Genomic DNA, 24742 nt, shown 5'->3' on the forward strand with positions numbered 1-24742 from the left:
CTCAGGGGACCTGGTAAGAACAGAGGTGAGTGCTCCTGTCCCTATACCCTGTAGGTGCTGAGATCAAACCCAATGATCTCCCTCAGAGTCAGCCGTGTTATCAGGTCCTAATAACTTGTGAGGGGCTTGCCTCTAGTAATTTCTCAGTTAACATTGCTGCTGCTGCTAAGTCACTTCAGTCGTGTCCGACTCTGTGTGACCTCATAGACGGCAGCCCACCAGGCTCCCCTGTCCCTGGGATTCTCCAGGCAAGAACACTGGAGTGGGTTGCCATTTCCTTCTCCAGTGCATGAAAGTGAACAGTGAAAGGGAAGTCGCTCAGTCGTGTCCGACTCTTCACGACCCCATGGACTGCAGCCTACCAGGCTCCTCCGTCCATGGGATTTTCCAGGCAAGATACTGGAGTGGGGTGCTGTCGCCTTCTCCGCTAACACTAGCTGATATTATTATTACCAGTGCTAAGTCACTTCAGTTGTGTCCGACTCTTTGTGACCCAGGGGACAGCAGCCTGCCAGGCTCCTCTGTCCATGGGATTCTCCAGGCAAGAATACTAGAGTGGATTGCCATTTCCTACTTCAAGGGATCTGCCCGACCCAGGTATCAAACCGGTGACATTTTCGTCTTCTGCATTGTCAGGTGGGTACTTTACCCTTAGCCATTACCACTGTTATGTAATCTCATTTTCATAGTCCTCATTCCCCTCGAGGCTCAAGCCCTGGGCTCTCTCTCTGGGGCTAGGGCTTGAGGATGGGGCACGTTTGCTACTACTGAGCCCAGCACCCAACAGCCCTGTGATTTTAATTGACCTTGCCAGTTTCAATTTGCTCATTTTTAAAATGGGATTACCAGTGAAGCCTCCCCTGTCAGTTTCGCTCAGGGCTATGTATGGGGAGGGAGGAGAGCTGTCTGCAGGGAGGGTTCGAATCCACAGGAGAATTCTGGACCGGGCAGAGAACCTGGAATTATGATCACATTATTTTTGTGTGTGGTTAATCCCAGCAGGGCAGTGCCGCTTGACTCAGGAGCCTGGCAGCTCGAAGCTGCCCCGCAGATTTCGGGGGAAAGGAAAGAGGAATCGAGAGGCGAGGCGGGTGGACAGCATCGGGTCGGGTCGCAAAACGCCCAGGCTCGGGGCGGCCTCAGTTTCCCTATCAGCGCTGGAGGGCTGGGGCGGAGCTGCCTGCATGGGTCCGGGGGGCGGGGCGGGGCGCCGGGGCGGGGCAACCTGGGGTGATGCCGGCGCCCCGCCCCGCGCGCGGCTCCCGGGACTCTTAACGCGCCCGCGAGCGGCCTCAGGCCTCGGCCGCTGCTTGCAGCTCCGCAGCCGTGCGTCTTAGCTTTCCCGTCTGCGTCCTCTGCCTCGCCACCCGCCCGTTCGCCTGGCCGCGCCATGGAGGCCTACCATAAGCCTGATCAGCAGAAGCTGCAGGCCCTGAAGGACACGGCCAACCGCCTGCGTATCAGCTCCATCCAAGCCACCACGGCGGCCGGATCGGGGTGAGTTGGGACGCTGGGCGGCGGCGCCGGGGTGCGGGCACGTCCGCTCCGTGTGGCGCTGCACAGTGCCACCATGGAGGAGGCGCCGGGGCTGGGGTTGGGGGGCGCGGCCTCATGGTGGAGTGCGCGCCCCGGAGGATCCGACCGGAGGATCCTTCCGCCGCGCCGGTCCTCCGCCCGGCTTCCGTCCCCTGGGGCCCGGCTCTCTGCGCGCCTTAGGCCGGCTCGGCCCCTCCTTCCCCTCCGCTGTAATGCGCAAGACTGGGCGGCTGGGCACTGCGGAAACCTCTCGGCCGCGGTGCGCAGAGAGCCACCATTAGCGCGAGAGCCAGGCCCTGTGCTTGGGATCAGAACATGCGGCCCCTGGACCCTTTACCCCCTGGTAATTGATAACCTGCCACCCACACGTGAGGAAACCGAGGCTCCGAGTTTGTCAATTGGCTGTATCAGGCGCAGAGAGAGCTGGAATTTGAACCGGCTCTGCCCGAGACGAGAGCGCCTGTTTTAAGCCCTCATCTTGCTGGGAAGCCTGGGGCCCAGGGCTTGTCCCTACCTCAAACTACCCGTCCCTGTCGCCACCTCACATTCCTGTTAAGAATCAAATTCCTGCCACTTTGGGTTTGGAGCAAGAGTGCTGCGACTCCAGGGGAGTAAGGGTGAGGAGGGAGGTGGCCACGTGGATGCAGAGCAGTTGCATACCTTGTAAACTGAAGGTCTAAGTGAGATCTCCTCTGGGGCGGGGACAGGAGGAGGGGATGGGGTGGAGGAAGGGAGGTTTGAAAGGCCAAGAGAACCAAGAACCAAGTCTCGGGGCCTTGCGGTGAACATGCAGGGCCAGCCTCCACATGCACTTTCCCCAAGACAGGCCCATCCCCCAACGCTCTTTCCCGCCAGCCCTTGTGGCTCAGAGGCGGAGAAAGGTTGCTGTCCATCTCAGGGAGCCTTCTCTGAAGGTGGCCAGTTGCAGGGACAGTAGTGATAATCGTTCACTGTGCAGCTGGAGGCGTCCGCTGGGGTACTTAAAGTCAGCCAGGGAGTCACTTCAGAGCCTGTTTCCTCCTCCGTAAAATGGGAACAATAGTAGCTCCTACACAACTCGGTAGTTTCCAGGATTCCAGCCATTTAGGGCTTGGGACCAGGCTGCCCAGACAGCATTTCATGATTGGTTCATGAAATAATTTTGAAGTCTCGGTGGGGGATGGTTTCCAGGGACCTTCCCAGATTAAGTCTGTAGAACAAAGACAAGATTCTACCTTCTGGCTAATTTCATACAGGATATATATATGTATATTTAATTGAAGGATAATTGCTTTACAAAATTTTGTTCTCTGTCAAACCTCAACATGAATCAGCCATCAGTTCAGTTGCTCAGTTGTGTCCGACTCTCTGTGACCCCATTACCGTAGCACACCAGGCCTCCCTGTCCATCACCAACTTCCGGCGTCCACCCAAACCCATGTCCATTGAGTCGGTGATGCCATCCAACCATCTCATCCTCTGTCATCCCCTTCTCCTCCCGCCCTCAATCCTTCCCAGCATCAGGGTCTTTTCAAATGAGTCAGCACTTCGCATCAGGTGGCCAAAGTATTGGAGTTTCAGCTTTAACATCAGTCCTTCCAACGAACACCCAGGACTGATCTCCTTTAGGATGGACTGGTTGGATCTCCTTGCAGTCCAAGGGACTCTCAAGAGTCTTCTCCAGCACCACAGTTCAAAAGCATCAATTCTTTGGTGCTCAGGTTTCTTTATAATCCAGCTCTCACATCCATACATGACCAGTGGAAAAACCATAGCCTTGACTAGACGGACCTTTGTTGACAAAGCAATGTCTCTGCTTTTGAATATGCTATCTAGGTTGGTCATAACTTTCCTTCCAAGGAGTAAGCGTCTTTTAATTTCATGGCTGCAATCACCATCTGCAGTGCTTTTGGAGCCCAAAAAAATAAAGTCAGCCACTGTTTCCACTGTTTCCCCATCTATTTGCATTGAAGTGATGGGACCGGATGCCATAGGTATACATATATCCCTTCCCGTTTGAACCTCCCTCCCATCTGCCTTCCCATTCTACCTCTCTAGGTTGATACAGAGCCCCTGTTTGAGTTTCCTGAGCTATACAGCAAATTCCCGTTGTCTATCTATTTTACATGTGGTAATGTGAGTTTCCATGTTACTCTTTCCATACATCTCACCCTCTCCTAGGATATGTTTTTAATGAGTAAATCCTAAGCTCCAGTGAGGGGCTTATATTACCAGGAAGACTTCTTGGACAGGTGGGAAGCACCAGGCCAGAGAATGGAGAGAAACTGGAAAGGGGGAGACCAGGCTCAGTGATGGGCATCTCAGGCAGTTTGAAGCCACTTGGAGAAAAATGAAACAAATATTTACAACTTGAGATGGGAGGCTCCCAAAGGGAGAGGGTGTCTAGTGGGACTCCTGCTTGGGTCTTTGTTAGGTAGTTAAACTCTGATTTCTACAAGGAAAAGATACTGGATTTGGCAGCTGAGTTACAGGCAGGTTTATATTGTAATGCCTGAAGGAGGAACTCACCTAACTCAAAGTGTCCTTTTACAAAAAAAACCCTGAAAGATACAGTGATTCCTGTGAGTTACGAACAAGCCTAAACGATTCAGGAAAAAAATTCTTAGAGAAACATGCCTCAAGACCAAAAAAAAAAAGAAATACTTAGAAAACTGAATTTTCAGAAGGAAGTAACATTACTATGTAACCTCTGTCAAAAGAGATTTTGAAAGGCATGTGCCAAGAGTTCTGTGTGCAAAAAAAAAAAAACTAATAAAGGAAGCCTTGAACAGGCCTCCAAGATGTTTGTTTCGAGGCAGTTCCTCATGACAGTGGATGAGCTCTGCAAAGTGAAGGCGCAGCTTTGAGGCCTTAGCACTGTGCAATCATGGTCAAGGTGACCATCCTGCCAGGCCATCTCCTTCCTAGGGGAGTTTACATCCCCAGTGATGCAAACAGCACTTTGACCAAAAGTCTTTGCATGGTCATTGCACATGCTGGATTGATAGTGGGTCAGTGAGGACCATGGGGTCCTGATATCTTGGTAGCTTTCCCCTTTCTCTGCCATCACTGGGCAAGTGACAGTGAACCTCCCCAGGCTTGGGAAGTGAAGACACTGGCCTCTGTGTCGTGGAGCTGAGGGACGGCCTGCACAGAGGGCTCATTGTGCAGCAGCCAAGGCCGCTCCAGGTCACCTCGCCCTCTCTCCGCGTGCCACAGGAGCTGTGGCAGCCGTGGTAAGGGTCCAACTCACCCAGTCTTTAAAAGACGAAACTCAGGGACTTCCCTGGTGGTCTAGTGGATAAGACAGCTCCCAACGCATGGAACCTGGGTTTGATCCCTTGTCAGGGAACTAGATCCCACATGCTGCAAAAATGACCTGGTGCAGCTCCCCGCTCCCCCCCCCCCCAAAAAAAAAAAAAGATGACACTCAGTGGCCTTGTCAGAGGGGCCCTGACTGCTAAGGCTCTTGGTGGAGATTTCGTAGTTCTCACCAACCACGCTAGACTCATAGTATCCAAACAGTGCTAAGTGTTATCTGAGGACTCCATCGGAGTCAGACCTGAATCTGGGGGCTCAGGCTGTGCTTAGAGGTCCCCAGGGCTCTGACCCACAGCGTTGGGATGGGTACTCAGGAACAGAAGGTCTGGCCAAGCCTGGCTGGTGGGCACAGAGAGACAAGAATCTCACTGTAGCTGTGTGCCAAGTGACTGTGCCTTTGTTGAAAAGACCGTGTTCCGTCTGAGGCCTCAGTTTCCCCATCTCTAAAGAAGTTCATAACTAGGTGGTTTTTTTTTTTTTTCTTTAGCCATGGACTTTATTGTTTGAATATTCACAATTATTATTCTATACACAAATGTTAATTTCTACAAAACTCTGTATTCCATATTGCTAGGTCACTTCACTCTTCATTTTATGTCACATTTCCATCAAGAACTATGTTCCCAAATCACAATCTGCCTGATTGTGTGTTGTTGTTCAGTTGCTAAGTTGTGTACGACTCTGCGATGCCATAGACTAGCCCACCAGGCTCGTCTGTCCATGAGATTCTCCAGGCAAGAATGCTGGAGTGGGTTGTAGGTGGTTTTCAAACTGGGTTTCTTGAGAGCAGGGCTGGGGGACCAGAATGAGTGAGCTCTGGGGTCCTGCCACCACCTCTTGTGGGTTTCTTGTCCTGGGGAGAGTCCCTGTGACCTTAAACTGGCTGAGAGTGCATCCTTGCCACCCAGCTCTGGTGATTAGGGACTTGAAGTGCTCAGAGGACCCCTGTGGGCCCAGCCTATCTGGGAGAGAACTGCTGCCCACGCCTTCTCCATTTGGTCTGTCTTCACCCCAGCTCGGCCCTGACTGAGGCAAGAACAAGCCTGTTGGGATTACCCCAGCAGCAAGCAGCGTGTCCCAACTCCCTGTGAGGACACCTGGCTGGCGTGCAGCGACTGTTCTCTGCCTCTGAGCTCAGCAGGGCTGGTGGGAAGTGCTTCCTGAAGTTGAGAACCCGGTGCACCTGGTGAGGGTCTCCTGGCTTCCCGTGAGCTGATGACACTGTGGCCCCTGGGCCACCTCTCTCTGACTCCTCCCTGGACTTGGCCTCTGTAGGTAGGTCTGTCATCACTAGAGCCCAGTCCCACAACATCAGCAACTCCCTCACTGTGCGCATGACCCAGCTGCCTGCCCTGGATGCTGGGTCCTTCTGCCGACTCTTCTGCAGTACTTCTTCCCTGAACAGTGAGGTCAAGTCCACTCCATGAGGTGGGCTTGCAGGAGCTGGTAGCTCTCCCAGCATGTGAGTCTGGCTGACAGGAGCCTGTGCTGTTTGACCTTCATGCTCAGAAGTCAGTTGCACCCATGGCCTGGCTGTAATCTCTAAGGACTGCACAACTGGGTAAGGGAGTGTGGCCTCTCAAGAACTTCCTCATCTGGGCCCTGAGCACCTTCTTCCTTTTAAACACCATCCTTTTACAGCTCTAGTGAGGTATAATTTTCATATCATGGCATTCTTAGTGTGGGGTTCAGTGGCTTCTAGTCAATTTAATGAATTGACAGTGAGTTATTAATGCAGTAAGTTTTAGTGAACTTTCCACTTCCCATTTTATCTATTCATTCTTCACTTACTCTTAGCATTTTGCTTTTCTCCTGGCTCTTCTGATGGTAGATTGCAACCTTGAGCAAGGCACTTCCTTTCTGTGGACCTCAATGGTCTTATCCTCAAATGAGGAGGTTAGATTTCATATCTGATATTTTTAGAGCTAGGATTTTACTGAGCAGTTGCCATTTTTTATGCACTGTGCCAGGCTCTTTACACACAAAAACTACCTCATTCAGATTCTGCTATATCTCCATTTTACATGGAGGAAACTGAGGCTCAGAGAGTTCACACCCCTGGGGTCTTAAAGCCTTGGCACATTTTTTGTACACTGTTTGTGCCAGATGCTCTTCAGACCTGAGGCTACGACAGTGAAAAGGCTCAATCTGAGGCGTGGAGGCAGTCTTCTCAGGCGAGAGCCACCCCTCATGGTTCCTGGAACAGGAAGAACAAGGATGGCTTCTGAGGTTTGCTTCTGCCTTGGCATCCTAGGATTCTCTCCTGAGTTTTTTTTTTTTTAACATATGCCTAAAAGAGTATAACTGATGTACATATTATAAATAATGAACCTGGTAGTATACCTTCCACCAGGCCTAAGAATAAGGATATTACAGGGCTTTAGAACCTACTGGGTGTCTTTCCCTCCTCATAGAAGGAGGGTTCCCCCAAGAAAGAGCTATACCCTGAGGTTTGCATTTTATTATTTTCCTTATAAGTTCATAAACTTTATAGTCTTCCCTGGTAGAGATCTGTCTGCAGTGAGCTTTGTTCACGTGTCATATTTGTGAGATTTTATTGAGATTGCTGCACAGTATTCCAGAAATATGTTGTCATGAAATATCGTCTCGATAGACATGAAGGTAGCTTTTCTGTCTCTTCCTGAGTCAGTTTTGGCAAATCATTTTTTCCTAGACATTTTCCTGTTTCCAAATTTATTTGTATCAGGTTGTTTGGAGTATTTAATTATCTGTTCTTATGCCCATCCCTCCACTTCTAATAGCACCATTTCCTTTTTCTGGATCCTGCCTTAACAGAAGTTAGCTAAGCCTTTCATCTTTTTTTCTTTTCCGAAGAGCTAACTGTTGGCTTTGATTTTTAAAAATTGTACATTTGCTTCGTATTTCATAAATTTCTGTTTTTATCTTTCTGCTCTCCTTTAGCTCAGTGCATTTTTTAACTTTTTAGGTTGGATCTTCACTGTTGGATTTTCAACTCACATTTCTTACTTTTTCCTTCAGGAACTTAGTTTTTTATTCATAACAGATTATTTTTCTTCCTGTTTTGAGGCATGAGAGAGGCTGTGGCCATGCTCACCTCCCTGGTTTGTTCATTTTATGAGGTCTTGAGGTATGTGTAGGGCAGGGAGAAGGGCCATCATGGCAGCTGGCAGTATTATCTCTTGATAATGGAGCAGAGCCCAGCCAGAGGGCTGAGGGATCTTCTCTGCACTTTTTCTGTAGGAAAACCTGTGAGCAGGCAGAAAGTGCTGAATGGAAGGGGGAAGAGAGAAGGGAACATCTGGAAAGTGTGTCTTCCCCTGGGGTGGGTGGAGGGCTTTGAGAGACTTCAGTTCAGTTCAGTTCAGTTCATTTCGGTCGCTCAGTCGTGTCCGACTCTTTGCGACCTACTTAGGCCCAGCTCCCTCAACATCACCTTAATAGACTGAACTAATTGGGAATAAGTAGACAGGTTTTAGAGAAGGCAGGGGCAACCCACTCCAGTATTCCTGCCTGGAGAATCCCAGGGACGGGAGAGCGGGTGGGCTGCTGTCTATGGGGTCGCACAGAGTTGGACACAACTGAAGCGACTTAGCAGCAGCAGCAGACAGGTTTTAGAACAACCTTGTAACTCTCATGCATCACAAAGAGTTGCTTAGCAGATAAAGTTCCCTGCAGCTGCCCACCCTGTCCCTGGCCTTCCCATCTCTAGCCAGGACATAGATGTGTCCTGAGCAGCATGGGAGGTAGGGCCCCCCCAACCACAGTTGTCCCCCCAGGGCAGGCTGGAGTTGCTGGGGAAACACAGGTCTTGGGGCCCCAGAGTCTGTACACTGGAGCTCCTCTAGTAAGTTGAGCCTAAAAGTAACTGTCTCCCATGAGTTCGGCAGAGCCCCATCTCAGCCCGCAGCTTGCTTCCCTCCTGCCTGCCCTGTGGTCAGCAGAGGGCCTCAGTCCCAGCCTGCTGATGAGTGGGGGCACTGTTGAAGAACAGAGTGTGGCATCTGGTCTTCCAGCAGATGGTGGTGGCTGATGGTGACCTGGGCACTTTGAGTTCACTGTCTTAGTTCCTTGACCATGGATGTCCCCACATAGCATCCCATCTACAAGTGAGGAAGCTGAGCCACAGGGGGCTGAAGCCACACAGCCGCAGTGGCCCATATCTCCACCGTGGGACACATCTCGGGGAATTCCATAAAAGCTCTGGGGTCGGGGGTGGGCAGACGCCTGGACCCTAAGCACCCCTTACTCTGTATGTTTTTATTTGGCAGATATGAAGGTAGGGCCAGCAGTGTGTCCATCATGCAGGCTTTCTTCTTTGCGATCGCACTTAACGTGCCAGGCTCCTCTGTCCATGGAATTCTCCAGGCAAGAGTACTGGAGTGGGTTGCCATTTCCTTCTCCAGGTGATCTTCCCGACTTAGGAATTGAACCCAGGTCTGCTACATTGCAGGCAGATTCTTTACCAGCTGAGCTACTAGGGAAGCCTGGTTAAAATCAAGTACTTTTCAGTTCTGGTTTGTCTTCATGGATGACCTCCCTCCCTCTACATCAGCTTTGCCCAGGCGGGCATGCCTTTGCCATGCCCAGAGGTGCTTTTGCCAGGCCTTTATCCCTGGAGCCCCTTCCTGGAAACCACTGATGGGCAGGAGGGGCTGAGCCCCATCCCGTGCCTGCCTTCCATCTCTTGGAGCAGTTTGGCCTGCTGTCCACCCGTATCCTTCCCCCACTGTTCTCCTCACAGGATCTTGACTTTTGAAACAGGGTTCCTCAGGGACGAGGCTGCCCTCGGAGGGCGGGGAAGGCAGGAGGTCAGCCTGGCCGGTGTTGACTGGGGTGTCCGTCCGTCCCCCCTTGCCCCACTGAATTCTGTGCTAGGGACAAGGGAAGCTGGGTTCCTGCCAGGCGGGGAAGAGGTTTCTCGTTCACATTTCCTCACCTCCCTCTTTCAGGTCTAGTGTCTTTCCCCATGACCCAGGAGTTCGTAGACATGGTTAAGTATAAGACAGCTGTGTGCTGGGGATGTGGCTACTAAACCAGCATGGGCAGTTCCGGGTTTCTCTACTAATGTGTCTGCTCTGGGAGTGACTCACCCCTAACCCGTGCGGGGAGCCAGCTGCAGGGAGGAGGGAGGCCCATGTGAACTCCAAATGGTGCATGTGCCCTTGGGTTTGGCAGTGGGCATGTTACAGTGTGGAGGGGGGCGGCTGGGAGACACGTGCCCTGAGGCTGACGTTGTAATCAGACTGTGGACCAGAGGGCTTCAGGAATTATAGCATGTCCTGCCAGGAACCCTGGGGGCTGGGGTTTGAATCAACCAAGTGGGTCCTGAGAAACCTGAACAAGTCTCATCTCTAAGATGTACTATCTCTAGCTAAGTCCTCTGCCGGGTCGCCATTCAAGTAAGTATGTGGTGAATAGAACAAGAGCCTAATAAAGGCGGCCCCCTTGACCCCACAAGGAAGGACAGGCTCTTGGCTACTATCAGCCCCACCCCAGCTCTTGTCTCAGGCAGAAGGAATTATTATTTTTATTTTTTTAGGATTGTATCCTTTGTAGAAGATAAGAGATTGCTTTTGCCTTTTCAGTTCTGTACGAAAGCATGGTTTCTGGTGCTATACCAGCCCTCAGAATGCCCATTAAAAGGCTAGGCTGCTGAGTAGCCCAGTGATGCTCTTGGAGAGCCTAAAGCCCTGGTTGCCAGACTACCCACCCTATGGGTGGAGTCTACTGGAAGTCTCACCCCTGACCGTGGCTCTGCGGGGCCCTGGATCCATAAGGGCCATGGAGGCCAAGTTGCCCTGATACGTGGGCAGAGTCCTGGCAGTCCCACTGGGATTTAGCTCAATGGTCCTAGAGGGGCTACCACAGTCTCCTGGGTCTCTCCTCCTCCATGTCTCTGAGGGTGCAACCCCCATGCAGCCCTCCCAGGGCCCAGATCACGTGGCTCCTTGACACCTGCACCCCCAGTGCTCGAGCGTGGTGAGCCCTGAGGCCAGGGGTCTGGGCCGTGACCCACGTGTGCATGTCTCTCCTGGGCCACAGCCACCCCACGTCATGCTGCAGCGCTGCTGAGATCATGGCTGTCCTCTTCTTCCACACCATGCGCTACAAGGCCCTGGATCCCCGGAACCCTCACAACGACCGCTTTGTTCTCTCCAAGGTAGGAAGCCAGCCCCCAACCCTTCACCTGGGTCTGGGTGGGCCCTGCAAAGGCAAGAAGGAAACCTGCCTTCCTGATGTAAGCCCAGCCTTTCGCCACCTTTCCTCACCCCAGGCTCCTCCACTTGCCCCACCTGACCCGGCCCCCTCTGGCTCTGTCCTGACCCTGCTGGTAAAGTTTAACTAAGAAATAAATGACTGAATTAGTAGGAGAGAATGGAAATGATCTTGGGAGTTCCACTCGTGTTTGGTGTTGACTGGCAGGACTGGAGTCCCGGTCTGGGGTACAGCTTGGTGGCTTTTTGCACGCATCTCTGCTGGGCCAATATCCAGGCCATGCTCACCCCCTCAGGAGTGGGGGTACCCTGCAACAGAGTTTGGGATGGGGAGCCACAGCCACAAGCCATGCCACGAACCCCCCAAATCCACCAGTACCCAGCCCTGGCTCCGTGGCCTCTGGTTACTCGAGGCAGGCATGAGAGCTTAGAAGTCTGTCCAAGTCGGCTCACATGCCAGAACCCAAGGATTAGGGTGACCGGCTGCCTGCTGGGGTTTTGGCCTCCGCAGCCTCACAGCTGTGTTCCCCTGCACCTGTTCTGGGCTCCGCTCGGCCTTGACTGTGGGAATCTCGGGGTAGAGAAGGATGAAGGGAGGGGAAGTGGCCTTCACTTGCTTCCTTCTCTGAAAGCGATATCCTGGCCGGCAGGCTCGGCCAGGCCCCGGCGGGAATAGCTCCTCATCTGACCTCTCCCCATGGACTGTCCCCTGCAGGGCCACGCAGCGCCCATCCTGTATGCCGTCTGGGCTGAAGCTGGCTTCCTGCCGGAGTCAGAGCTGCTGAATCTGAGGAAGATCAGCTCCGACTTGGACGGGCACCCTGTCCCGGTAAGTGCACCTCACCAGGAGCCCTGCAGGCCTCTGCCTCCATTTCCTGTTTCTCAAGGCTTGTGGAAAGGGGGCAGGGCACCCACTGAGGAACTGACGATGTTAGAGGGCAGAGGAAGAAGTGGGTGCTTAGGGAACAGTGTTTACCCCAAGCTTGTGCTGAAGTCTGAGGCCTTTAAAGCCCCAACCTAGGGTGCTCTGAGCTGACTGCCAGGAGGGCCTTTCCCCAGCACCAAATACCAGCTTCCCTTCCCTGCTGGGCCTCCTTGGCCATGTAGACACAGCTTGGGAGATGAGGTTCACTAAGGGGGTGGCAGCAGGATACTGGTGATATCCAAGGAAGGGGCCCAGTGTGTTCCTTAGAGGTTACCATGAAAACTGGCACATCCCATCAGGGCCAGCCACTAGGCTAAATATTCAGTTTTGTCTTGAGTTCTCACACCCACTTCGCAAGCTGGGCTCTTCTACAGGTGAGGGAACAGATTCAGTCCATGGCCTGAGGTCACACAGCTCCCTGTGGACTGAGCTGGTATTTGAACCACACCCACAATTACTGCTGCAGGGAGAGTGGGAAATCACACCCCCAGGGTCTGGGTGGGGCTTGGCTGTAAGGCTTTTGTGGCCAGGATCCTGGGAGGCACTTCAAGGAAACATTGCCTGTGGTAACTGAAGCCCTCTGTCATGACAGAAACAAGCTTTCACCGATGTGGCCACTGGCTCCCTGGGCCAGGGCCTTGGAGCCGCTTGTGGGATGGCCTACACAGGCAAATACTTCGACAAAGCCAGGTAATGCTCCCACTCCCCCACCCCACCCACAGTGGTTTGTTGGGTGGTCCTGGGGGCCCAGTTTTACTCTCTGCCCCCAAGCACCTCCTTGCCTGACGGAGACTGAGTAGAAACTGTGTAATTAACTGTGCATGCATGGTGTGAGGCTGGTACCAGGGCTGGCCCCCTTTTAAGATGAAGAAATCGGCTCAGAGGAAGGAAGGGATGTGCCCAGAGTCCCTGGAGAGTGGCCAGCAGGGCCCGCTTTGCGTCCAAGGCTGCATGCTCTTTGGCCAGAATGCTCTGACTCATCAGTTTCCTTGTTGCCCTCTTGAGCCCAGCTCCTGGACCCCAGAAGTCTTAGGAGGCCCCATCCCACAATGCCTGACTGGGTGCCACAAACCTAGGCCTGAGCCACTCGGCCTTACCTCAGGAAAGGAGTAGACGGTGTGTTCTGGGGAATTCTGGGCCTCCCTGAGCCCCACCTGTCAGCCAAGGAAGCAATGAATGCTGGAGAGGTTGGTCTGTAGGGAGTGAGCATCCTGGTCAGAGCTTTGCTGCTCCAGCACCCATGCAGTTTGGGGGAGATGCCCCTTGAGGCAGGTTTCAGCCACAAGGCTGTCCACTGTGGCCTGCAGACGAGTCTCTGCTGTGGAGGGGAGGAGTGTTGGCTACAGGCCGTCAAGGTGGTTTCTGCACCTTTACCCTTTGGGGCTCTGTACTCTGCTCAGAGCTTTCTAGGGTTTCACCTTGATAAGCCCCATGGGCTGGGTGGTGACACCCACACAGCTGTCCCTCCACACAGATAAGGAAACAGAGGTAAGATGTTTTCCTTGTGGTGGAGGCAGGATTTTGAACCCAGGGTGTGCATCCAGAGTCCGTATTCAGGGTCCCCAAGGCTGCTCTGAGGTGCCCGAGGGAAGCACAGGAGGGTCAGGAGGCCCTGCAAGTGGGAAGCTTCCCAGAGGAGAGGCCAAGGGAGCTGGCCTGCAGGTGGCGGGTGGCTGCAAGGAGCCTGACTGGAGGCTGCACCTCAGTGAGTACCTACTTTTTCAGGGGAAGCTGCTGAGACAGTTTTCTCCGGGAGATAGACTGGGGCTCTGAGGCTTTCCAGACTCAGGCTGGTGTCAATTGACTACTGCACAGCCTCCCCAGCTGGGCTCCAAGGCCAGGCTCAGCTACACCCAGACGTGATCCACTGTGAAGTGAAGAAAGTCACAAAGAATGGGATGCGTGTTTAAGAGTATTTTATTTGGCACAGAACCAGAGTTGTGAGTTAATTATTCTCTACAGTTGGTTGAAATAATTCCTCATGAAGGGTCATTTCCTGACCCTTAACATAATGGGAGAAGCCAGTGTAGGGAGAAGGGGTTTAGTGTGGTTCTCGGCAGCCAGGGTTGGCTAAGGCTGAGGGGTCGAGGGGATGATCAGGCTGTGCCAGCTGCCAGAGTTCCTGATAGCAGATCCAGCCTCCAGTCCGGTCTGTCCAGCCAGCAGCCGGGGAGCACACATCCAGCTGGCTCTTTTCCATCTCTCCCTCTCTCTCTTTTTTTGGCTGTATTCTGCAGCTTGTGGGATCTTAGTTCCCTGACCAGGCATCAAACCTGGAGCCCTGGGCAGTGAGACGGTGGAGTCCTGACTACTGGCTCATCGGGGAATTTCCCCATTTCTCTTTTAAATAATTTTTTGGGGGGATTGGACTTCCCTGGTGGCTCAGACAGTAAAGTGTCTGTCCACAATGCAGGAGACCCGGGTTCGATCCCTGGGTTGGGAATATCCCCTGGAGAAGGAAATGGCCATCCACTCCAGGACTATTGCCTGGAAAATCCCATGGACAGAGGAGCCTGGTAGGCTACAGTCCATGGGGTCACAAAGAGTCGGACTCGACTGAGCGACTTCACCTCAAAATACCTACTAATCTGAAACACAGGAATGCATTAAAAAGAAATGAACATTTTCCCTATTCTTAACTCCCCACCGCCATTTCAACCTTCTTAACAGCAATGCATTCTATTTCCTCCATGTTATTGTGAGAAGGAACTTACAGATTTATCATCCTAGTATTTATATACTTTCACCTAATGCTTTTTGGGAAAATCTGAACATTTCCTCATGCATCACGCACTGTCAAGAGCTAGTTTTGATGCCCTTTCTGTTTCATGGGGATGCTATAACGTGTTTAGACAGTCATTTGTTGTTGGACATTTGAGGTAGTTTCCCAACTCCTGCAACAAATATTGGCCCTCTCATTAGTTTCTTCATGGTTGTTCAGGAGTATGGGTATACAATACACAGCCTCAGGATTAGCCCCAGCTTCTGCAGGGCGCCCTTTTCTTCTTTCCAGTCCAGTGTCTCCCCAGGCTGCCCTCCTGACCTGAATCTGAGGTTGTCCTGTGATTCCACTCTTAGCCCCAGTTCAACTTCCTTGAAAGTGGGTGTGGAGTTGGGAGGGTAGCTGTTCGGCTTCCCTGGAATCCCTTTCTGGAGAAGTCAAGTTCCCTACCGGCCTCTCTGCTCAGCCACATCAGACTGGTCATTTTGGGGAGCAGCTGTGCAGGACCCCCTGCACCTGGTAGAGGAACCAGTGGCCCGGCCCACTGGAGGCCGCAGAAGGGAAGATACAGGCCTGACACGGCATGGAGAGGATGAAGGAACTCTCTGTGACCTGGAGGCCTGCAGTGGTGCTGAGTCATGCTGACAGCACCATGGCTGGCCCCGCCTCTTCTCCAGCTCCTCCTGCCTTGGCCCTCCCTGCAACAGGGAGGCATGGTGGCCCGACCCGCTCAGCAGCAGGCAGGCTGTGTCCTCTCCAACCCATCCAGGCAGCAGCCTCATTTCCTGGTTTCACACAGTTGACACTGAGCAGGCGAGTGGGGGTCTCCACATCCTGGTGCTCCTTCTGCTACGTGCAGTCCTAGTCAGCAAGGACTGGGCAGTCAGGCCCAGGTTTGAATCCCCACTCAGCTGCCCAGCTGATCTTTAGACAAGTCCCTCAGCCTTTGAGCCTGTTTCCTTATCTATGTGTTTTTTTGGGAATAACAGCTGCACTTGCCTTCTTTTGGGGCTTACCTTCACAAGGGGCTTCCCTTGGGGCTCAGCTGGGAAAGAATGCACCTGCAAAGTGGGAGACCTGGGTTCGATCCCTGGGTTGGGAAGATCCCCTGGAGAAGGGAAAGGCTACCCACTCCAGTGTTCTGGCTTGGAGAATTCCATGGATTGTGTACTCCATGGGGTGGCAAAGACTCGGACAGTTTCCATTGCAGCCCTTTCCTCACTGGGTATGGACTTGGGTTTGGCACAGCTGTGACATGTCGCAGAGGGAGAGGCCAGGGGCACAGGGCCGGCCTCTAACCCACCCCCCCTGTCCACAGCTACCGGGTCTATTGCATGCTGGGAGACGGGGAGCTGTCAGAGGGCTCCGTGTGGGAGGCCATGGCCTTCGCCAGCATCTACAAGCTGGACAACCTTGTTGCCATTCTTGACATCAACCGCCTGGGCCAGAGTGACCCTGCCCCGCTGCAGCATCAGATGGATGTCTACCAGAAGCGCTGCGAGGCCTTCGGGTACGTACGGGGCAATGACCTGAGGACCCTCGTAGCAAAGGAGACCTCTATGCCAGAAGCTTTGCACGTGCAGGGGCTGAGCTGGAGGTTAAGCTGCATTTTTTTGCAGCCTCACTTCAGGGTTTGACTCACGTGGCACTTGGGCTTAAAGGGGCCACCTTGGCCAGTGCCACGGGTTTGTGGGCTGAGACGCAGCTCTGAGTTCCTGTATTTGCACGTTGGTGTGATGGCTCTCAGAGCTTCCACGTGATGTGATCTCATACATCTTCACTTTCTTCTTGGGTGAGGCGGCAGGAGGCACACAGTGTAGACCAGGCTCACTCAGCACATCAGTCCACTGGTCACCTATGGCCAGCCAGCCTGGGGAGGAGGAGCGGGCCCCATCTCCTAGGGAAATGGGAGATAGGATTTCCAGATCTCTCCCCTGGGCCTCGGATGGTTGTGAGTTCAGAGTCACCTGTTACAAAGCAAGGAGGTCTGTCTGGGTGGGTGGCATCCAGAGGGGCCCCCACCTTGATGTCCTGCCCCTGCCCCAGGTACAAGCTGCGCTGCAGTTGGGCTCTGAGGGCCCTGGGCCTCCAAGGCCACCCTTCAGAGATGATGGCCAGGGAAGGTGGGGGTGGAGTTGCAGTACCCGGTCACATAGATAAAGGGGTGTCACCTCTTTTGTGACCTTATAGAGGGAGAAAAGGAAGACAGGAAAGATTTCTCTGGATGAAGGAAGAAACAGAGCCACAAAATGCCTCAGGGACAGACCTCCCCAAAACCACATGGACCTGGGGACTTAGAGAATAACCCTGGCAATGTCCTTGGGTCTGTGTCCATAACCTTGTGACTGTGAAACCAGATTCCTTAAGTCCTGGCTCCATCACTTAACTTGCTTTTGTGACCTTGGGCAGGTTGCTCCACCTTCAGTATCTCAGTTTACTTGTCTATAAAATGGGGACAACAGCAGGCTTAAGGGTTGATAGGTGCTTGGCTCCGTGCTTTACAGAGCGGGTGCTCAGTAAGTGTGAGCTGCCACTTCTATTACTATTAATCCACCAAAAAGAATTCCAGAAAGGATTGGCTGAAAGAGAAAGTTTCCTTCTGGATGTTTGACAACATAGCTTGTTTTATACAAGTTTCTAACACTGCGTCCAGCAGCCCTGGAAAGGTCAGCTTAAATAAAAATTCATCAAAAATCTAGTAGCAGATTCCAAACGCAGCGCATTGTCCCAAGAGTAGCTTTCAGTAGGAAATGAATAGCTCAGGAATGAAAGACAATAAGTACACTGGGCTTTGCATTACTTAGGCGAGAGGAGGAAGGTCTGTCCAAAGGCAAACAAGAGGAAGTAAAACAATGTGAAAAGAGAAAATTAAACCCAAATTGGAAACAGGCAGGTTTGAGCCATCCCAGTTCCTCCAGGTCCTTTCAAGCAGTGGAAGGAGGGCAGGCCTTTCCCTGGACCCTTGTCAGGGCCCTTGCCCCTCATACCCTCTCTCTGTTCCCAGTTGGAATGCTGTCATCGTAGATGGACACAGCGTGGAGGAACTGTGCAAGGCCTTCGGGCAAGTGAAGAACCAGCCAACAGTCATCATTGCCAAGACCTTCAAGGGCCGAGGCATCACAGGTCTGTATGTGAGCCTTCCACCTCCTGCCCTGCCCAGGACTGGCCCTGCAGCTGACTTCAGAGCTGGAGGTTTCGGGGGGTACCACTGAAGAGCCTGCCCCTCGCTTGCTCAGTGGAGTACACCCAGTCTGGGGAAGGAGGTGCAGGAGACTCGGTGGGCAGGGTGGCTGAGCTGAGATTTAGGACTCTGGTTGGGTGGCCTATGGGGGTCGTATATAGGCGAGAGGACTTTGAGAGGCCTCTGGGTAAGGAGAAAGGACACTCCCTGGCTGGCATTCGCAGAGCGACCTTGGCAGCTCCAGCTGTCTGCCCTGAGCCGAAGGGCTGAGGCAGGGAGCCCCAGGAGAGCTTGGGGAGACCTAGATTCTCCCCTCAGAGGTGAGCAGGGATACCCCTCATGCAATGGAAAAGGGATTCCAGAGGCTTGTGCAGGTGGATTGCCCAGGAAGATCTGGAAGATAGTTCCTGAGCCAGGCCTGAGAGCTCTGCAGGTCCCTCCGTAACACCCAACCATGGGTTCCAAACCCTTGTTTAGGGCTAGGATGGCCGTTGCCTTTGTAAAGAAGGGACGATGGGGGCCAGGAACTTGACTACAGAGTCTGGCATTAAGAGAGCTAAGTGCAGACCCTGGGCTGGCTTCACTGTGCATTGTGTCCAGCTGGCCCCCTGCCCACCAGGGGTCACATCCCTCTCTGCCTGCGTGGACTTGGGGCAGTTTAGGACATTTCACTGGAATCTGGGAGAGGTGTACAGCCCTCTGAGCCTCTGGGAGAGGCCTCCTGGATACTGTCGCAGCCTCAGTGCTGCTGACACTCACCCTTCAGGTGTTACCACTACAGCTCCTGGGGGTGGCCTGAGTCCTTGGCTCTCCCTGGGCTGTGGTGACATGTGAGGTGACTCAGAGGAGAGGGGTACTAAGCCTCACTGGCCCTCCCACACAGCAAGGCACCGTGGCAGGGGGTGACTTTTGGCAGTGCTGGCCCTGCCCTGATCCTCAGCTTCCCTCCCAACTTCAACAGAGTGTGATTTTTGCAGCAGACCCCAGTCTCTGCAAGCTTGGGGTGGGGAGGTGACACCGAGAACGGGTTGGACCAGCATGCCAGCAATATTCGTCCACCCATGCATGCCCCCTCCCACTGGGAGCTCCTGGAGGCCTGGGCCACCACTCAGTAGGGGCCTGCAGTTGAGCGCTGGTCATGACAGTCCTCTCCTTACCCTCTATGGAGGTTGGCTGCCCTCACATGGAGGCCGGGCCCTCCATGCTCTTCCTGGTCCCCTGGGAGCTGTCCCCTTACCTGTCTGTCCTCTGATGTTGTACCTGTAGGGATAGAAGATAAGGAGTCTTGGCATGGGAAGCCCCTCCCCAAAAATATGGCCGATCAGATCATCCAGGAAATCTACGGTCAGATCCAGAGCAAGAAGAAGATCCTGGCGACCCCCCCACAGGAGGACGCCCCCTCAGTGGACATCACCAACATCCGAATGCCCACCCCGCCCAGCTACAAAGTTGGGGACAAGGTACCCAGTTGAGCCTCTAATTTTCTGGACTGACTAGGCTGGGGTGCAACAGTACTCATTTCTGGAGAGTGGGGCCAGGAGAGAGAAAAGAGATTAGTTCAAGGTGAGGAGGAACCCTGAGATATTGCTCCTTGCAGTTCTTTCATGGGGACAGCCATCTCTGGAGTTATTTACTTTTCTGTGCCTATATTTTGTCCCTTTTCTCCCTGGTGGAAGCTGTGGCCCAGGGGCTGAGCAGGGCTCCAGGCCTCATGCCTCCTAAGGTGCTCAGCCTACCCACTCTTTCCTCCCCACAGATAGCTACCCGCAAGGCCTATGGACAGGCCCTGGCCAAGCTGGGCCATGCTAGTGACCGCATCATCGCCCTGGATGGGGACACCAAGAACTCCACCTTCTCAGAACTCTTCAAAAAGGAGCACCCGGACCGTTTCATTGAGTGTTACATTGCTGAGCAGAACATGGTAGGCAGAGCTGGGGTCTGTGGGGTGTGGGGGCAGGGCTGAAGCCCTCCCACTCCCTTGAGCAGCTATATCGGCACGCTGGTCACACACGCTGGTCCTTGACCCAGCGTGGACCCATGACCTCAAGGGACTGGTGGGGGAGGGGTGATGTGACACCCAGGGGCTGGGGGAGTGGAAACAGGGGAGCTGAACAGGGGCTACTGCGCACCAGCCAGGCATTCTGGTGGGTGGGCTTTCTCTGGGGGTAAAGGGCTCTGCAGATGGAGGGCAGGCATAGCCAGGAGGCAGGTAGTTTTAGCAAAGGCGGCTGAACTCACGTACAAGGCTCTGGCCCTTGCCACCCTGCGGGATACAGAGATGAGTTTGGTGGACCTCTACCACATGCATGGTTGTATTCACAAGTCCATGTCAGGGAACTGTGGTTGTTAAATAAGGAACAATGTTTCGTCCAGTTTTTCAAAATATCCGCTCCTTTCTGCAGAGGAGCCCAGCAGGGCCTGCAGGCCCCTAGGAGCTGGGAACTTCCGCCCCCTGGTGGCCACTTGGCTCTATTGCACCCAACATTCTTCCTCTTAATACCTTAACTGGAAGTTGTCTCTGGCTTCTGGCCTTGGCAGCTGGAAGATCCAGACTAAACTGGTGGGGTGCGGAGAGGGTGGGGGCTGGGGGGCCCAGGTGTGCTGGGGAAGGAGGGCTCATGTCAGCTGGTGGATTTCATGACTGTGGAGCTGGTGCTGATTTGGAACCGATGCCTGCACTCAGTGCTTCTAGGCCAGGATTTGGTCCTGGAGCTTCCAGAGCTTAGGGGTGCAAGGGCTTGTCTTTGGAGAGGCCTTGGGGCAACAGGGAGATAGTGGAGGGGAACTTGCACGGGCCTGGGAGGGATGAACCATCCATGCCCCAGCTGACTAGCTTGCTCTGTGAAAGGCTTTGCTTGCTGCTAAGAAAGTATTCCCCAGGAGAGTGATTTTTTAAAGAGAACTTTTGAAATGGTTATATCAGTTCAAAGGAGTCTGGAAACAGATGGAATCCCTAGGTGCACCGGATCACTTGCATGAGAGGAGAATTAACAGTTACTAGGATGACAAAACACTCCCCTCCCAGGAGGTGGCCCTGAGAAGTCCTGGGCTTCCTGGCCACCTCTCCCGCGGCGCTGAAGCCATCTGCTCTGACCCCAGGTGAGCATTGCCGTGGGCTGCGCCACACGCGACAGGACGGTGCCCTTCTGCAGCACCTTCGCAGCCTTCTTTACACGGGCCTTCGACCAGATTCGCATGGCAGCCATCTCCGAGAGCAACATAAACCTCTGCGGCTCGCACTGCGGTGTGTCCATCGGTGAGTGGAGCTGGGGTGCTTACACCTGTGACGTCCTCAGACTTCCGGAGCAGGGTGTGGGGCCAGGAGTGCATTACATGCATGGGGTCTTACATTGACATATCCTTTCCCACACCCTAGGAGAAGACGGGCCCTCCCAGATGGCCCTGGAAGATCTGGCCATGTTTCGTTCTATCCCCATGTCGACTGTCTTTTACCCAAGTGATGGGGTGGCTACGGAGAAGGCAGTAGAATTAGCAGCCAATACAAAGGTGGGTCTCGTGACTTCTTTCTTCAGCTGCAGCTAGTTCTTCCCTAGAGAGACAGGAGGGGAGGCCAGCATGCCAGCCCAGAGCTGCTCATTTGCTGCCCCAGAATGGGTATCTCCTGACTTTGCACTGGTGGTGTAGCTTGGAGGAGTTAGACTAGGAAAAATGGAATACACACCACCCTTCCTGCTATGTGGCAGATACTGCTAATTGATCACTGCGCTCTTTGCCCATTTGAGCATCCCAGCAGTCCAGCTCCCCGCCTCCGTTCTGGCACTTGAGGCTTATCTGCCCGTCCTGACCAAGAGCCACCTGCTGTTGACCAGGCAGCCCCCACGTGGTTCTCGTTCCTCTGTCTGAGGACAGGGACCGAGGCACAGCACTTGGGTAGGGGCAGCCCTTCCTGGAAGATAGTCTACCTGATAGAGACTCTTCTCTCTGGGACTTGGGGCTGGCTCTCATACAAGAGGAGTATTTGGAGAGGCACACGCTGCAGAGGAAAGACTCCTGCCCTTGAGATTAGATGTCCTACATCCTGAAATCCTTCGTTATTCTGTTTCATTCCAGGGTATCTGCTTCATCCGGACCAGCCGCCCAGAAAATGCTATCATCTACAACAACAATGAAGATTTCCAAATCGGACAAGCCAAGGTCAGTTGCAGTTTATGCGCCAGTGAGACCCCATAGAGTGAACCTGAGGTCGGGACCCACTCCAGGCCACTCGTTTCTGAGCCTGACTGGCCCCCATGTTGCCCCCAGGTAGTCCTGAAGAACAAGGATGACCAGGTGACTGTGATTGGTGCTGGGGTGACCCTGCACGAGGCTCTGGCAGCTGCTGACCTGCTGAAGAGAGGTAAGGAATGTGGGACCTGCAGAGTCTTAGACGGGGCACTGACTGCAGACCAGGTCTTGGGGGTGAGGAAGAATCTCATCTAATTAAATGATGAGGATATTAATAAAAGCCAGACTTGGAGCCCTTATTGTGTGCCCAGCATGCTGACCAGATCAGAAGCCCTGGGGCCTGACCATAGGACTTAAATCTACTTAGCTGGCCTCTAAGTATGTTATTCAGCATCACTGTGCCTTACCTTACCTCAGGGCAGACTCTTGGAATGTCCCTCTGGCTTCCTCTTTAGCTTGAAAAGCATCTCTGATGGAGTTTCCTGACAGTCCAAATGCCAACATCCTGCAGCCCAGGGCAGGAGGGGAGAGAAGGGGTGCTCCTCATCTTCCTGGAGGCCGGTTGCTCCCAAATCAGGCCAGGCAGGCTCCCAGGTGGAGGGGTGGGTAGCGGAGGACATGGCATCACAGGTCAACAGAGGAGGGGGTGAGCCATTAGGGGTGGGTAGCTATGTGACAGGCTCCCTCCCAGGGCGCCCATCCAAGGCCCTAAAGGGCAGGCCCACAGCACCCAGCTCCTTTGCCTAGCCCCTCTTCTTCTCCCCTCACAGAAAAGATCAACATTCGCGTGTTGGACCCTTTCACCATCAAGCCCCTGGATAAGAAGCTCATTCTTGACAGTGCCCGTGCTACCAAGGGCAGGATCCTCACTGTGGAGGACCACTACTATGAAGGTGAGAGAGCTAGGGGCACACGGCTGGACATCCAGCCCCAGCAGGGTAGCTGCAGCCCAGGAAACCCAGAGCAGCTGGCACCTGGTTTTTTTTTATTAGACCTCAGGCTTGGGTTGTGAACCAGTGAACTCAATGGCTGGAACGGCTCCTTAGATCCCTGCCCGATCCAGGAAACCTGCAAGGGTTCCAGCCTTGCTAAAAGCGCACGGCGGTTATGTCCCTGAAGTTCTTGAAAGTTAAGGCTGTTGTGGAGAATCAAGCTGGGAAAGCGACACAAATATCAGACTTTTATGAGTGTGTGTGTTTGCTTAGTTGCTTCAGTTGTGTCTGACTCTGCGAACCCATGGACCATAGCCCACCAGACTCCTCTGTTGATGGGGTTCTCCAGGCAGGAATACTGGAGTGGGTTGCCATTTCCTCCTTCAGGGGATCTTCCCGTCCTGACCCAGGTATTGAACCTGGGTCTTCTGCATTGTAGGCAGATTCTTTACCACTGAGCCACCTGGAGAAGGAAATGGCAATCCACTCCAGTATTCTTGCCTGAAGAATTCAGTGGACAGCGGAGCCTGGCCAGCTGCAGTCCCTGGGGTTGCAAAGAGTTGGACATGACTGAGTGACTAACACACATCTGGGAAGCTTTAATTAGTTCTTCACAAAGCCATCCTCTACAAGCCATTCCTCCCCTGGGGAAGAGATAGGCTTAGACCCTGAAGTCAGATGCATACGTTCATTGGTTGATGCCCAGAAAATGGTGTTAAAAGTGATTCAGAGGCCATATTTGGGCTTATGGGGGAAAAAAAGTGCTGTGATTGGTGGTCTCGTCTGGTTACAGGCGTGGGGCAGGGTGGAGTATACGCCCTTCCCACATCCTTAGGAAAGGGAATAAACTCAGACTGATTCGGGGCTGGGGGGCAATTAGGGGTGATGTGCCCACCACTCACCCCGAGGCTGCATTCCCTTACTCATCTCCTTTCCTTTGTCCAGGTGGCATAGGTGAGGCAGTGGCCTCTGCAGTTGTGGGAGAGCCTGGTGTCACTGTCACCCGCCTGGCGGTCGGCCAGGTGCCAAGAAGCGGGAAACCAGCGGAGCTGCTGAAGATGTTTGGCATTGACAGGGACGCCATCGCACAGGCCGTGCGGGGCCTGGTGACCAGGGCCTAGGGTGGGCGTGGGGTATGGTGTGGGAGTGACTTCTACACATTCCTGAGATCCTGGCAAAGGTGCTCAAAAGATCTACTGAGAGGAGTCATAAAATATATGTTTTGAGAAAAATGAATTGGCTCCTGAAACGCTTCTTCTTGGATATGAATGCAGCCGGTGCTGGTTCAGAGGAAGAAGGCTAGAGGGAAGGCGGGGAGCCTGGTGCACTTGGTTCTGGACCATGACCTGGGGAGGCTCCTCATCTGCCCCCGACCGTCAGCGCTGTTGCTGCCTCTAAGGCACCACCTTCCAGCCCAGAGGCAGAAACCCTCACCCTCGGCTGGCTTTACAATCTAAGCTCCGTCAACCCCAGAGAAGAAGAGGGATATAGGCCAGCTTATCCTGGGGAAGAAGGTGCTTCTCAGGTTGGCATCAGAACTGCAAGTGGCAGAAAAAAAACAAAAAGCTTTCACTCAGCACGGCAGACCAGCTCTCCTCAGTTCCAAGTGTGCAGAACTCCCTTCAACTTGTGAAAATGCCTTTTCTGTGGGGCCGGGGACTCTACTGTCCAGGAGCTTCTGCTCACACTTAGCTGTGCAGGCCTGAGCTCCCAGGACCACTGCAGATTTCTCCCTTGCTCCCTGGGCTCAGCTGGGCTAGTCCT

At 53.6% G+C, this 24742-nt stretch overlaps 1 protein-coding gene and 2 long non-coding RNA genes across 3 annotated transcripts; 1 reads left to right on the plus strand and 2 right to left on the minus strand.

Annotated features, from left to right (window-relative positions):
- Positions 1 to 1191: 1191 nt before the first annotated feature.
- TKT (transketolase) lies at positions 1192 to 24210 on the plus strand. The gene is made up of 14 exons (XM_069561599.1): positions 1192 to 1497; positions 10861 to 10978; positions 11749 to 11862; positions 12551 to 12648; positions 15999 to 16190; positions 17685 to 17803; positions 19128 to 19321; positions 19618 to 19782; positions 20961 to 21117; positions 21238 to 21368; positions 21933 to 22016; positions 22125 to 22218; positions 22817 to 22939; positions 23924 to 24210. Exons 1-14 carry the CDS (start codon positions 1391 to 1393, stop codon positions 24097 to 24099), a joined length of 1872 nt encoding a protein of 623 aa, XP_069417700.1. The 5' UTR covers positions 1192 to 1390; the 3' UTR covers positions 24100 to 24210.
- On the minus strand, positions 13858 to 23754 carry LOC138424519 (uncharacterized). The gene is made up of 3 exons (XR_011250825.1): positions 22459 to 23754; positions 19019 to 19121; positions 13858 to 16647 (listed from the first exon to the last, which is right to left on the minus strand). It is a non-coding gene; the product is annotated as an uncharacterized lncRNA (long non-coding RNA).
- LOC138424520 (uncharacterized) lies at positions 20747 to 21976 on the minus strand. The gene is made up of 2 exons (XR_011250826.1): positions 21785 to 21976; positions 20747 to 21411 (listed from the first exon to the last, which is right to left on the minus strand). It is a non-coding gene; the product is annotated as an uncharacterized lncRNA (long non-coding RNA).
- Positions 24211 to 24742: the final 532 nt, after the last annotated feature.

The sequence above is a fragment of the Ovis canadensis genome, chromosome 19 (assembly GCF_042477335.2).
Source record: "Ovis canadensis isolate MfBH-ARS-UI-01 breed Bighorn chromosome 19, ARS-UI_OviCan_v2, whole genome shotgun sequence".
Classification (NCBI taxonomy): Eukaryota; Metazoa; Chordata; class Mammalia; order Artiodactyla; family Bovidae; genus Ovis; species Ovis canadensis.